The sequence below is a fragment of the Hyperolius riggenbachi genome, chromosome 9 (genome assembly GCF_040937935.1).
Source record: "Hyperolius riggenbachi isolate aHypRig1 chromosome 9, aHypRig1.pri, whole genome shotgun sequence".
NCBI lineage: Eukaryota > Metazoa > Chordata > Amphibia > Anura > Hyperoliidae > Hyperolius > Hyperolius riggenbachi.
In genome coordinates, this window is record NC_090654.1 from 228733748 (window position 1) to 228749789 (window position 16042).

Genomic DNA, 16042 nt, shown 5'->3' on the forward strand with positions numbered 1-16042 from the left:
GTGCTTGCACAACTGTTTGTCAAGTCTGCAATCACTGGTTGAAGAAGTATAATAAATTTGTGTTCTTAGCTTGTCTGTATTTAAATATATGATAGAACATGAAGGCATAGCTTAACATGAAATCACTAATTTACCTTGATAAATAACAGTACTTTTCACATATCTCTGTGCGGATGATGCACAGTAGCAATTTTACAGCTCAGCAGTGGAAACTTCCAATAAAGCCATCTGTCCATTCTTTCTACTAATCGGGGAAAATTGTCTCCATCTAGTGGCCATTTTGATTATAGCATTGAATTACCTCCAGCTGTTACGGAACTACACATCCCACAATGCATTTGCCTTTATGAGTCATGACTGTGGCTGTCAGACTCCTGCAATGCATTGTGGGACTTGTAGTTCTGTAACAGCTGGAGGGCCAAGTTTGCCCATGCTTGATCTATGATAATGTAATAGAATTACATGTATAACATTTACAGGTCTATATATATAAAGTGGCAAACTAACTACAGATCGCCACCTTCCAGCTCTCCACTCTTAATACAATGCCAAATTGCTGAAAATGCGATCAGATATTGTTCCCTGGCAATCAGTACTTTGATCAATGTATTTTCTTAAAGTGGCGGTTTGAAACTTGACTGGAATAGCCGATCATTAGCCGTAATGTTACTTCTCTCAGAAAGAGGGCTAGTGTGTGACCCATTGACTTACCAGTTCTGAATGTGAAGCTGTAATGCATTCTGCTGACCTAAGCCATAATTGCAGTCATTTTAATATACGCATATGCCGATTTTACCCAGGTATTATTTAGAGGTCACATGGTACCTCCAAGAGCTGCTGGGCTTACTTTTGGCTACAGGTGTTTGGCTAATATAAAATGAATTCCAAGTACTGAAGTATGTGGCCCAGTCAGGAGATCGATTTAGCTGTAATGGCAATATAAGGTAAGTAAGGGATATGGTAGTTTGAGGATACTTTAGTTATCTGTTTGGGCTAGACATATATTTGGAGAGTCAAGGGTAGAAGACAGTTTGCTTTAGTTTTTAGGGCTAGAAGGCTAAAGTATAGCATTTGGAAGGGGATTACCTTAGAAAGCCAGGAACAGATTTGTTTTTTTATTGTGTATACTATTGGTTACTGTAAGCTAAATGACAGACGGAAGCTGGCAAAACCACTGCCAACTGTGTTGTGTAGCAGAAACAAACACACACACAAGCCTAAACTACCCACACTGATTCTACAGGTACACCTTTGAAAAATAGATTACCTTCTGATGTGAAGTGCTTAAAAGACCCCGGAAGTGAGAAGAATATGGAGGCTGCCATATTTATTTACTGTTAAACTATGCAAATTGCTTGGCTGTCCTGCTGATCCTCTGCCTCCATTACATTTGGCCATAGACCCTGATGAAGCATGCAGAGGACATATTTGACTGGATTTTCAGCATGCTTGTTTCATGCTGGTGATCAGACACTACTAATGCTAGAAAGATCAGCAGGCCACTGGTATTGCTTAAAGAGGAGCGATCAGCCATATTATCTCAGAAAAAACAACAACACATAAGTAGATAAATACTTGCTCTACTTACATAACCTATGTATTGCACTGTCCACATTCTGATTTTAGTGATTTTGTGAAGTAAAAAAAGAGAAAATCTTTCATAGCATTTCCCATTTTAAGTGTGGCTATTTTGAAGCCAATCCTGATGTAATTTCCTCCTTTACTCTCCTTTGTCTGATTTGCCCGCCCTTCACTATAGAAAGTGCATTTTCTCAGCATGAGAATTATTGGCCAATCAGAGAGGAAAAGAGGTGTGGGAGGGGAAAACAGGAGGGAAAAAGGCTTCAGCCAACCAGGCTGCATTAGTTAAGTGTGAGGGGAGATAGAGAAGTAAAAAAGGGCAACCCAGCATGCCTTGCAACTTCCTTTTTGCGTAACAAATTTTGTGTGTACCAAATAAGAGTCCGGTAAACTGGGGAATGATCATTTATCAACAAGAAAAGTAATAGTGATTTTAACTTTTGGATTGCCTGGTTAGCATCCTTATTACTTGTTTACCAGATAAAAATAAAGAATTTTTAAAAGGAAATACATATGGCAGCCTTCATATCCCTCTCACTTCAGGTGTGCTTTAATCCTCAATGTTCAGGATGACCTAAAGAATTCAGAATTATTTAGGTGAAGTCTGGTGGCAGAACGGATTCAGAAATGAACTTTTTTGTCAAAATAACAAGTTACTGTTGATAATACCTGCTAATAACGAACTATAGAGATTTCTTGCTGGTTCTCAACAGTTAGTCCTCTTCTCTGGGCAAATGTGTCACTCGCCAGAATACCTTACCTTTGGTTATTGTCAAAAAGTGAAGATGTTTAATGTGATGTTATGAGTGTTCTGCTGTGATGCTGCTGCTGGGGTGAACAATATCAGTCCTTTTTTTTTTTTACCTGCCAGCTTGCAAAGCTGGGTTAGTTAAAAAAAAAAAAAAAAATACGTAGGAGACTGGTTTTATGACATGCAAGTGGCTGTTTCATATTTCTGATTAAATTACTACAGTGGTTTGCAAAAGTATTCAGCCCCCTTGAAATTTCCACATTTTGTCATATTACTGCCACAAACATGTATCAATTTTATTGGAATTCCACGTGAAAGACCAATACAAAGTGGTGTACACGGGAGAAGTGGAATGAAAATCATACATGATGCCAAACATTTAAAAAAAACAAAAGTGGCGTGTGCGTAATTATTCAGCCCCCTGAGTCAATACTTTGTAGAACCACCTTTTGCTGCAATTACAGCTGCCAGTCTTTTAGGGTATGTCTCTACCAGCTTTGCACATCTAGAGACTGAAATCCTTGTCCATTCTTCTTTGCAAAACAGCTCCAGCTCAGTCAGATTAGATGGACAGCGTTTGTGAACAGCAGTTTTCAGATCTTGCCACAGATTCTCGATTGGCTTTAGATCTGGACTTTGACTGGCCCATTCTAACACATGGATATGTTTTGTTTTAAACCATTCCATTGTTGCCCTGGCTTTATGTTTACAGTCGTTGTCCTGCTGGAAGGTGAACCTCCGCCCCAGTCTCAAGTCTTTTGCAGACTCCAAGAGGTTTTAGTTTTCTTGCCCTGTATTTGGCTCCATCCATCTTCCCATCAACTCTGACCAGCTTGTGTGCACAACTGTGCACTGTGCTCTGTGTTCAGAGTGATGTGCAGTGTTAGTTTACCGCCACATAGCGTTTTGCATTTTGGCCAAAAAGTTCAATTTTGGTCTCATCTGACCAGAGCACCTTCTTCCACATGTTTGCTGTGTCCCCCACATGGCTTGTGGCAAACTGCAAATGGGACTTCTTATTCTTTTCTGTTAAAAATGGCTTTCTTCTTGCCACTGTTCCATAAGGGCCAACTTTGTGCAGTGCACGACTAATAGTTGTCCTATGGACAGATTCCCCCACCACTACCACTGTAGATCTCTGCAGCCAGTCCAGAGTCACCATGGTCCTCTTGACTGCATTTCTGATCAGCGCTCTCATTGTTTGGCCTGTGAGTTTAGGTGGACAGCCTTGTCTTGGTAGGTTTACAGTTGTGCCATACTCTTTCCATTTCTGAATGATCGCTTGAACAGTGCTTTGTGGGATGTTCAGGGCTTTGGAAATCTTTTTGTAGCCGAAGCCTGCTTTACATTTCTCAATAACTTTATCCCTGACTGGTCTGGTGTGTTCTTTGGACTTCATGGTGTTGTTGCTCCCAATATTCTCTTAGACAAGCTCTGAGTCCGTCACAGAGCAGCTGTATTTGTACTGACATTAGATTACATACAGGTGCACTCTATTTAGTCATAAGCACTCATCGGGCAATGTCTATGTGCAACTGACTGCACTCAGACCAAAGGGGGCTAAATAATTACGCACACCCCACTTTGCAGTTATTTATTTGTAAAAAATGTTTGGAATCATGTATGATTTTCGTTCCACTTCTCACGTGTGCACCACTTTGTATTGGTCTTTCACGTGGTGGAATTCCAATAAAATTGATTCATGTTTGTGGCAGTAATATGACAAAATTTGGAAAACTTCAAGGGTCCCAAATACTTTTGCAAACCACAGTAAATTCCAGAATGACGCTTACTGGCACTGAGCTATGCATGAGCCGTTCGAGACAGATACTATACAGATTTATAATTATGTTGTGTATCTCTGTTGTTTGGAGTGTACGCCTTCCTTTTGGTTCTTCTAAATTTTGTCCAGATTTATATCAAAGAAAGGTAGGCGGAGTCTATAAAATGATCTCCAATTTTGAAAGCCTGATTACCACTTACAGTATATACTGCCACAGTTATAAAACTGGTTTTGTTCTGTGGCAAATCTGCCCTTGAATAGGGGATAATTGCAGTATTGTAAGACCTACCATGACACAGCCTGAAACACCTGCTTCAGGCGGCAGATTACCTGGGGTGGTGCTGGATGTGAGCAGGGGTGTGGTTTTAGAAGGGGTGACACCCACCCAGCAGAAGTGGGAAGAGGTGCTGACATCACACCTCCCTCTCCATGGGCCCCCTCCTGTGTCCCCTTGCAGAGCTGGAGTAGTGGTGCATTTTTGAAATGTCTCACCTGAATGCGGCCATGCTTCTTGGCAGCCGCCTCCTCTCTACTTCCTGTTTCTCTGTGTCATGTAGGGAAACAGGAAGTAGAGAAGAGTCGCCTGCCAAGAAGCCTAGACGCCTCACATGGAGGAGGTACTCTGTACAGCTCCTCCATGTGAGGCGTGTGTACGCTCTGTACAGCTCCACCTACTGCTGCCGTCATACCATCGCTATCCAGTGATTGGTGAAGCTGTGTGTGCCGCTCTGGACTGGACTCGGGGGCTATGCATATGCACTCGTTGCAAAACAGCTAGTGCATATGCAAAGCCTCTGTTTTTGGATTCAACGCGCGTTTGTGGTCTCTGAGGAGGGGCTCAGCGTAGCTCTGCTGGTACCAAATTAGAGGCGGCCTGGTGAAGAGCTACCTTTTTTTTTCTTTTATTTCTTTTTTTGCATGTATAAACTGTCACTTCTAGTCACAACCAGGTTGCATTTGCCTGTTTTACATTTATTTAGAGGTAGGGCCCCTTCCGCAGAGGATAACCACATTGTGGTGGGAGGGTCAAGTACTTGTTGATTTGCATGCAAACTATTATGGAAACCAACATCCTCCAACAATGGTTATTTGGTGCATCGGATCTGAATGCATGGTGTGTGCATGTTGTCTATAAGTAGGCTCTGCACACTCATGCAGCTAGTCATTTGGACGCAGCTTGTCCTAAGTATCGCTGCCTTTCTCTGCTGTGCACAATATCTGATGCATGTATGCTCATGTTCTTCTGCGTTTAAAGCAAATCTGAAGCGAAAATACACTTATGAGATAATGAATTGTACATAAGTGGCAAACAAAAAAAAAATGGTTTTCCAGTACAGGAAGAGTTTAAACACTTTAGTTATCATCTATGGAAAAGAGCTTCTCTGAGCTATTCCACTGAACTCAGTCCTGATTTTTATTTTTTTTTAAATAGCTTAAATGGCCAATTAACAGTGAGACACAGCTTGAGATAAGGTTTTACTGCAGGAAAGTTAAAAGGATCATTAGCTCTTCTCTGTTTTATAGCTTAAATTACAATTGGCATGCCTTATCAAAGTTAACGCACCTTATCAGAGTAGCATAGTGAACTTATGACTGCTAATTGGCAATGACGAGAGCTCCGCTCATCCTGCCCTGAGCCCCTGCAGGTTCTTAGCGCTCGCAATGCTACTCTGATAAGGCGTGTTAACTTTGATAAGGCGTGCTAAATTTGATAAGGCATGCTATTTGTCTTAGTGAATCAAGCCCCATGTGTGGTTTCTAAACTGCAAATATGACAGAATGATGTAAAATTATAAAAAGGTATTTAAATGAAAATAAAAATATGAGACTCTCTTTTCTTTGATGCATTAGTTATCTGTCCTACAAATTTATTTTCTCTTCAGTGTCACTTTAAGTGTAATTAGAACCCTGCAAGGGATTACACTCTCTACTACTATAAACCAATGCTCTCAGTTAATACTGCCAGGATTGGTGGGTGTCAGCGACAATAACTCACCTGAAACTCTGCCCGCTCCATCGGCAAAACCGACCTGGAAATTGCTTTTTTTTCTTCCAAAAGCTGTAGCCACTCCCACCTGTGTTGCTTTGGCCCATGGCAACGCTGGTAAGGGTAACCAGAGCTTCAGAAGACTATGGATAAAAACAGCCGTGGTGGTCTTGCTGATGGAAGGGGGGCGGAGTTTAAGACCTGTAAGGATTACAGGCGTGCAGGAGTGTTATTGCCACTGACACCCGCCAATCCTATCAGCTCTAACTCAGGGCTTTACATTAAGGGCTCTTTCGCACTTATATATTTACACTCTTGTTCCTCAAGCTGTCCTTTACCAGTAATGAATTTAGGAATAACATACTGTTTCAACAAGAACTGTTTTATTTATCAACAAAAACATAAAAAAAACAGCATTTATATTAAAATAATATAGTGTAGCATTGCTTAATGCAACAAAATTAAAACTTTTATACATGCTGGTGTTTGCTTACTCAATTTTTGCTTCTCAAACACAATAACAAAGACGCTTTGAGAAACGGTCATCTATTGCACTAAAAGAATAAGAATTTCATATGTAACAGGCATGGAATACAAGTTTTATTCTATATGGGGAATTCACTCCTGTTGCTGCCGGAGAGGCGCTTTAAGACATATTGTGAAAAAAAAAAAATTCAATGACAGATTGTAACAACGTTGGTTCTAGAGATTTCCACTTAAAAATTGAACTCCAGGTAGACCATTAAATATGCAAGTGAAGAAGAGTACATGTGAAATGTAGACCATCCCAGAAGGTTTATAGTTCTGCCCATCCAGTTATGCGATGCAGATAGCCCAGGAACACAGCTTACTTTACTTTGGCCTCAACTCACTAAGCTTTATCGAACATTTTATAGAACGTTGATAATTTACCTCATGAGTAAAATCTAATTTTGAATTCACTAAGGTGTTATAGATTCATCAGATGTTTTATCGATAAAATGTTCAGTAAATCTAAACACGTGAATTCAAAATTAGATTTTACTCATGAGATAAAGTAACAAACGTTCGATAAAATGTTTGATAAAGCTTAGTGATTGAGGCCTTTGTGTCCTACTTTCTCTGCCTTTCATTGTTAAAGGAACCTTGTAGCAGTAGGGACATGGAGGCTGCCATAATTATTTCCTTTTAAACAATACCAGTTTCCTGGATACCCTGTGGATTCAGAGCCTCCAGTACTCCAAGCAATGATTCGGTATATGTATATCATGAGATTTGACTAAATTTAGACCATAATGGCCACAAGTTGGTTGATTCAAAGGATTCCGATACCAATGGCAAAATCAGGACATTCTGGCAATTGGCATTGTTTAAAAGGAAATAAATATGGCAGGGCCACCTGAAAACCTGAGAGAGAGATGGTGGCTGCCATATTTATTTCCTTTTATACAATTGCTTAGCTGACCTGCTAAGCCTTTGTTTCTAAAGATGGCCACACACCATACAATTTTTTACATTTCTTTTCAATTCAAGATTTACAATCATTTTTTCTGATTGATTGTATTGGTGGCTGCTAATAATCCAATCTTACCATTTCTGTGTAATATAAGGGACTGCCTAAATTATCCATTCAATATATTTACTCAATTTGCCCTAATACTACATAGAGTTGGATAAAAAAGATTAGATCATTAGTGGCCACATTTAACCTCCCAGGCAGTATGGTTATTTCCAGATTTTGTCTAAAAGCGGTGCAATTTTTTCACATGCTTTTAGACTCTAAAAACCATACCGCTAGATGACCTGCGGCAGCCTTGCACATTACACACCTCCCCATGGATCCAGCTCGGGGTTAACGCTCTGAGCTGTGAATTTCCAGCCCGAGCCTGACCTGGAGTTACCGCAAAAAAGGTTAAAGTGTTTAATTCAAAAGATCGGCACAACACAATCAATTGGCTTTATGTAGACAAGATATAAGAAGATATTTCCTTTTGAATAATTTCCTTTATTTAATAGATTGTTTCAGTTTTAATTTTTTTCCATCTTACTCCCAGTTTGCATTCTTGTTCCAGGTGACTGACATTAAATGTATTAAATTTGGGCAATCTCAAATTTTAGGAGCATGTCAGCAATGGCTGCTTTCTTACTACTGCCTTCGACTGGTTTATTCTAAACAGGCTACATATGCTTGCACTACAGAAAATGAATGGTTTTGAGTGTTTTAGTAAGATAATCCTGTTTTTATATATTAAAGGGAAGGTTCAGGGAGGGTGGGTAAAAAATAAAAATCAATGTCCACTTACCTGGGGCTTCCTCCAGCCCGTGGCAGGCAGGAGGTGCCCTCGCCGCCGCTCCGCAGGCTCCCGGTGGCCGACCCGACCTGGCCAGGCCGGCTGCCAGGTCGGGCTCTTCTGCGCTCCAAGGCCCGGAACTTCTGCGTCCTACGCCGGCGCGCTGACGTCATCGGACGTCCTCCGGCTCTACTGCGCAGGCGCAGTAGTTCTGCGCCTGCGCAGCACAGCCCGGCGGATGTCCGATGACGTCAGCGCGCCGGCGTGGGACGCAGAAGTTCCGGGCCTTGGAGCGCAGAAGAGCCCGACCTGGCAGCCGGCCTGTCCAGGTCGGGTCGGCCACCGGGAGCCTGCGGAGCGGCGGCGAGGGCACCTCCTGCCTGCCACGGGCTGGAGGAAGCCCCAGGTAAGTGGACATTGATTTTTATTTTTTACCCACCCTCCCTGAACCTTCCCTTTAAGTGTGGGTGTGTTTGGGTGTTCGGTCTCACTGCAGTTAAAGTGAACCCGAGCCGAAGCTTGGGTTAAACAAGATCTTACACTGAATAGAGGAAAGCCTCAGGATCCTAGTGAGGTTTCCCTCACTTGTCTTAAGTCCCCCAATACAAAACACGGCCCCCCCTCCACATCGGGGCTGCGTAGCTCCACTTCCTTATTCATGGCCATGCTGTAGCTGTGGGAGTCCGTGGCTCCGGCTCACTGCACATGGGCGGGCTCAGTCAGCTATCGCACGGCCATGAATAAGGAAGAAGAGCTGCGTGATCTAATTAGTGACAATGCCTTGTCACTAATCTTCGCACTCAGCCAGGGGGGGAAAGTAGAATAGAGAGAGAAGCCTTAATAGGATCCTGAGGCTTCCCTCTCTTTAAGTTAGTATCTGATTTTGTGTACCCGCTCTTGACCATAGTTGCATTGTGTTGTGATTTCTTTATACACAGAAACGACGCATTCTTCTGCATCTGGAAAATGGCCACTGCACTTAAACCATGATACAAATGCAGCACAACCTCCATATGAACACAGTGTAATGCTTTGAGTACTCACTCTAAAGTGCCAAATTTGTACAAGTTTGCATAATAAAGGCTTTTGCTAAAGCCAAAATGAGTCACTGTACTAAAAACATAGGTAAGGACACATACTGTGCAGGTTTACTATCAAGGTTGTCCTGTCCATTTCCCTGTCATAGCGTTCCTCCTGAGCTCTGTCTTCAGCCCCAACCCATGCGGCTGGACCTAGCGAATGAGGGTTTCTTCGTGGCTATGCCAGAAATCAATCTCTGAGAGACCTGTTGGGTCTCAGAAGAACTGTTTGGAGAAGTTACGCTGCAGACATGGTGGACAGGGCAGAAGTCAACCACCTTGTACTGCAGCAACTAATTCAGGGTTGCTGCCACTTTATAAAAAGGGAGAATACAAGAAACGGTAGCATCAAAGTGGAATTTGTTAAATTGATACGTTGACCATTTGTACAATTTTTTTTCCTCCATATTTGTATTGCTTGACCTTAATTCTGAGCCTCATAAGTAAAGCACACCTGAACTGAGAGGGACATGGAGGCTGCCATATTTATGTCCTTTTAACAATACCAGTTGCCCAGCATCCTGCGGATCCTTTGCCTCTTTAATAGGAATGGTCAATGAGATGCACATCATTTCGAGTTGATGCAGGATTAAGCAAATTTTGTATGCGAATTTAGGCGATTTGAAAAAGGTCCAATTGAATTTTACCTCAGGATTTGATTGGTTCTTGTTCAAGCTGCATAATTTTGCATACAAAATTTGCATAATGCTGCAACAACTTCTCATTGACAATCCCTACTCTTTAACACTTTTAGCCATAGACCCCGAACAAGCATGCAGATCAAGTTCATGACTGAAGTGTGACTGGATTAGCCGCATGCATGTTTCAGGTGTGTGATTCAGACACTACTGAGGCCAAAGAGATCAGCAGGACTGCCAGGCAACTGTTATTGTTTAAAAATAAATAAATAAATATGGCAGCCACCATATACCTCTCAGTTCATATGTGCTTTAAAAGTTATTCACTGCAGACCTTCTAACACTGGTCCTGACCCCTCAGAGGGGCCCAGCTAAAGGCAGACCGACAGGGTGGTAAGCAGTGGCTCTGGCTAGAGTGAGTCAGTTGACAGCTCAGAGAGAATGACTGATTTGTGTGAACAAGTCCCTACCAGGCTCTGCTGTACACAGGACAACCTGTCCCCTCAAGATTCCCCTCAAGCCTAAAAGTGAATATGCTGTCATCCTGAAGGGAGAAGGGCTAATGTTTTATCAAACTGTCATGTAGTTAGATCTAGGAAAAGAACATTGCACTCTTACCCCCAGTGTGTGCTAGAGCAAATTAGAGTCTTAATGACAAGAGATTCAGCTCATAGAAACAGCACCACACATATTTATAGATATAAATATATAACACTTTATTTAAGTATAATACGTCCAATATAACCATTAAAAAACTTAAAACAGCGCACACCACAACAATCCCATGTACAATAATTGATGACCATCATAATCAAAGATAATAAGTTTACATATATGAGCTATTATGTATGATAGTATCAGGTGTGGGTGCTCAAAACTGAGCACACAAACACCATATGAACCTGGGTTCAGTTCCTCCTATAGAAGATATAAAGTGCATATATAGTGCTAAATCATGTGAAATACATATAATCATTCATAGAACAATTGCACAATAATAATGTACACAAAACTGTGTCATAGTGAAACCCAGTATGACACAGTTTTGTGTACATGATTATTGTGCAATCGTTCTATGAATGATTATATGTACTTCACATGATTTAGCACTATATATGCACTTTATATCTTCTATAGGAGGAACTGAACCCGGGTTCATATGGTGTTTGTATACTATCTGATACTATCATACATACTAGCTCATACAGTATATGTAAACTTATTATCTTTGATTATGATGGTCATCAATTATTGTACATGGGATTGTTGTCGTGTGCGCTGTTTTTAGTTTTTTAATGGTTACATTGGAAGTATACTACTTAAAGTGTTATATATTTATATCTATAAATATGTGTGGTGCTGTTTCTATGAGCTGAATCTCTTGTCATTAAAACTGTCATGTAGTTGAATGCCTTTCATTTTCTTTTCCGTCCATTTCAAATCCAACAGACAGGACTTGTTAAACTCCTCACACTTTGCTTTGAGCATTTAGCATGGATCTATGCAGCCTCTCAGTTTCCTGCAGTGGTTGAAGTTAATTTCTCCTGATGCTTGGGATACCTGCAGCTGGATCTCTGCCTGAGGGCTTGTGCAAAGTTATATGAACTGAATACTGTAAACAAACTTATAACACCATTTGCTTCTCTGTAGTAGAAGGCAGCGTAGTGCAGCACAGATGGTGTGGCTAAAGCAACAGACACACAATTATTAATGTATGACACAATAATTAAGCATGGCAATCCATTTGTTCCAGTCTCCTAGGGGAATACAGCAGCTTTGAGTTATATCTCTGTGATGAATATGGATATGAAGAAAAGTGGTACAGCAGGTATAAAGCTGTTGTTCACCATTTCCATCCCAGCACTGTGTTGGCATTAGAATGCTATAGTATACATAATGCAGAATGGACAGATACACACCCATTGTTTGAATCGGACAGCTCTCACCTCCACCATTGCAGTACATTCAATCAATTGTAGGATATCTGCACTGCAACAGCCATGCTGTGTGTTGCTTTCAAATTTAACACAACGCACAATCATAGTGTAAAGGGAGGGTTCACTCTTACCATAACAGAAAAATGAACAATTTTCCGCATGCGTCTTTCGTAGTGAAATTCGCATATATATGCACATTTTTGCATGCATTTTTTTCTGACTGACTAATGGGAATTCAATGGAAATTCCCATGTGATGTGCAAATTTATGCTGCAAGAAGTACTTTTTTTTCACATGTGAAAATATGAATATTAGAAGTGCAAATTTCCATTGACATTCCTTGGAGGTGCAGCGAATGTGCTTTCACACATTTATGAAATACACACTAAACACAGCAAAAAAAAATAAAAAATTAAACAGCAGTCTGGGCTGAATCACTACAAGCACTTTTTAAACCCTAGAGATGTTAAAAGCTCTTGCTAATGCAATGCTATGGGGGATTTTTACAAAATCACATCACCCCAGTGTACACAAACGCAGGATAACATTAGCAAGAGCTTTTAAAATCACAAAGTGCTTAAAAAAGCTCTTGTAGTGTGAACCAGCCCTAAATTTGTTTGTAAGGGCTGATTCACACTGCAAGAGCTGTTTAAGCGCCAGTGATTTCAAAAGCTCTTGCTAATGCAATGTTATGGGAATTTTGTCAAAACCACAATGCTTCAATGAGAACACACACTCAGCATTACATTAGCAAGAGCTTTTAAAATCACAAAGCGCTTAGAAAAGCTCTTGTAGTGTGAACCAGCCCTAAGTCTGATTCTCAGCCTATTCAACGGTTCTGTGCAGAAAAATGACATAAAACTGTGCTTGCTGTGAATATTCAGAATCTGACATGTAAATTGTATGTAGTGGGAACAGCATTGCACATGCTGACATTGGGGAAAATCAATGGTAAAATGGACACAAAAAGCCAAGTGTGCATCCAGCCTAAAGGAACCCAGAGTGTGGTCTATCAGCACCACAAAAGATATTAACATAAATCAATAATGAAGGCACCCTGTTTTTTTTGTTTTGCTTTTCTTTCAATAGAAGCTACGTTGTCCCATAATTACACTGTGGATCTTTACTATCCAACAGCACATGATTAAATATTGAACTCTTTATCCAATATCACAATGGAAGATTTTTCTTAATATACATACTGCATAATACTGCTTAGTGGACTAAATTCACAAAGAATGTGAGGTATTTGAAATAATTAAACCACCTTTTTCCTTCCCCCTCCATATAACAATTGCTTTGGATAAAAAAAAAAATAATAATAATAAACAGTTGACTCTGGAGTGATGGCAAAGCAGTTTGGAATATGAAGACATTTGAAATGTTCTATTTGAAATGATTGCATTATTTGTAAACTGAGCCATATATGTACAACACCCCTCCCCCCCCCCCCCCCCCCCACACACACACACACAAAGCACAGCACTGAAAATTCCCAACTGATGTAGCCATAGGAGAGCAGCGCCATCCCCCAGTCCACAGAATTGCCATTTCCCCCCTGTAGCCCCTTCCCTATTCCTTCTTCCTCACCCCCATTAAAACAGGGTGCCCCTGTTGTGCAGCTGCAGTGAAGGGGGGCATTGGAACCAGATTTCCACACTGCCTTGATGCCAGTAAGGTTTGGGCCAAGGGGGTGTGTATGCAAGAAGTGAGGCAGGTCTGCTGAGAGGACTGCCATGACAGGCAAATATAAAACCAGTGCCAGTGCTTCCCAGCACCCTCTGCAAATCTGACAGAATTCCACTATTTCAGAAGTTCCTTTCTCAATTTCCACGGAATTGTGCGTAACCGCGGTACACTTCTGCATTCTCTGACCTAATACTTCCGATCCTCCTGATTGGTCTACAAATTCCACAGCGTTCTGATTTCTGTTGTAACACACTGTTTCTCTGATTACTCCATTACGTCAGAGTCTAGTGATTGGCCTAAAATTTCTGAGTCTCAGTAATGCAGTATTCTGCAGAATTCCACGGCAGAAAGACTATTTGTGTTCGGAAACTCAGACATCGGATTTCCACAGAATTCAGAAGCTCATCCCTAGCAGCTATCGAAGCATTGGAGGGGAATAAAGTAAGATGAGCCCCCATTGGCTGCGGGGCCTACCCCCCAACCCTCCTTACCCCACAGTAATTATGCCATTTGTTCACATATCCCTTGCTGATAACATGTTTTATACAGCGGCCCATCCGATGGCCAGTGACGGTGACTCATGTTGATAGACCTCTCCATTTTCATTAGTAGCAAATGGATGCTTATTAAGGTATCCTGGAAAACTTCCAAATGCTATTTATAAATGGTTGAAATTGTTGTATCTTCTGTGAAATTGAGCAGACCATGAACAGACAGCCTAACACTTGATTATGTGGCTCTAAAGAGCCATCAGTGTCTATGAAAGCATCTTCTATGTAACGGCTGCAGTGACTTATTGCATTTCAGTCCTTTAGCCCTATTTAGAACCCACGTCAACAATATGTGTTTGCAAAAATACCAAGCTCTAGCACAAAAAATAACTGAGAAAAATCGAATTTTAGCATTCTCGCTGGAATGTTGAAATGTCTTTTCTGCATATATGTGTGTGGATATATACCAGTTACCAGAGGAGGCTGCCCTCATAACACTTATATACAGGAGCCCAAGTAATTAAATGAAATCATACTTGGGAAAACCACTTCTTTAGCACTTCACCCTTAAATGCACTGCAGTGACCAGTATAAAATTGCCATAGTAAATGCGATACGTTGATGATGTTTTTTACAAGCTACAGTATATTGCCATCCAGAAATGCATTCATCCACTTTAAACCTGCAGTTTTTCTTCCCTGTTGACTGTCTGTTGTCATTTTAGTGGAATGATGCAAACTGCTGCTGATGTATGAAAATAAAATAAGGCTCCCGTAAATGGAATCACTGCATTTAGTTGTAGAGAACTCATCCTGATTAGTGAAGCGTTGCATGTTCAGCTTGCCTCAGGCCATTGAGATGTCGTCTCTTAGATCATTGATGCACAAATGGCAGCTCCAGCTTCCTATAAGACAAGGACATTGTATAGAAAATCACAGTTAAGTTCTTGACCACGTCACATGGTGTACATGCATAGGACATCTATGAAATATTCAGACAGCTGTTACTTCCAGTATGTTAGAGCCTCATGCTGAACACGTTAAAATTCATTCGTCGTCAATCGTCTCAGATGTGAAAGAGCCCTAAGCAGTTTAGCAACTTCTGCAAACTTTTTTTTTAATCCCGTCTGTACTTCCTAAGGTGAAATCTACATACTGTTTGTGCATGCCAGTCTCTGACAGGATGTAGATTTCACCTGCTTACATTGCGCACTCTTGCCATGAATTGTTGCTCTGCCACCTCTGCACTCCGCTAACTCAGCTCTAATGACAGATGACCGATGAGCTCTGTATACTGGGCAGGAGCCAATTTCATGCCATGTGCTTTGTAAGCCAGAACTATTGTGTCTGTTGCACTATAGTTGTCATGTCAGCAGGTAGTTGTGCAGCAGTCTGTCACTGGATAGTCACACAGCACCTGCATTTGGTGAGGCCAAGTTTTACATTGATTTATGTATATATGTGCCCCCACCTCTTTTGCTTTTCTGTACCTAGTGTAGTTGGCCACGCATTATGTGGGTGGTAAGGAGGAAAGAGGAAGCTGTTGTAGAGGGGGATGGGGGGGAGGGTTACTGTCAGAGAGCAGTCCAAGGACACAGCCGCACAGAGGTTTTCCAGCATCAAAGTCGTAAATTCCAGAAGTGAACTGGAGACGAGGATCGAAGCATTGGTGAGTGGCTACGGCGGCACAGGATGTCTGTGGGGGACCATTAGAGGCCCCAGGTAAGTTCAACTTTTTTTTTTTTTCCCTACAGAAGTCCTTTAAGTATTCACTGTCACTGACCTGGACCAGGGTTTCAGTCCTCAAGTACCCAACTGTATATGTTTTGTCGAGAGC

The 16042-nt window shown here is 41.3% G+C and overlaps 1 protein-coding gene across 3 annotated transcripts in view; it reads right to left on the reverse strand.

Moving 5' to 3' along the window:
- Nucleotides 1-13586: 13586 nt before the first annotated feature.
- DPF3 (double PHD fingers 3) overlaps nucleotides 13587-16042 on the reverse strand; it is a 318642-nt gene continuing 316186 nt past the window's right edge. For all 3 annotated transcript variants that reach the window (XM_068254103.1, XM_068254102.1, XM_068254107.1), the window contains one exon: nucleotides 13587-15110. In XM_068254103.1, coding sequence (XP_068110204.1) covers nucleotides 15052-15110 — 59 coding nt within the window. In that variant the 3' untranslated portion in view covers nucleotides 13587-15051. The remainder of the gene's footprint in view (nucleotides 15111-16042) is intronic.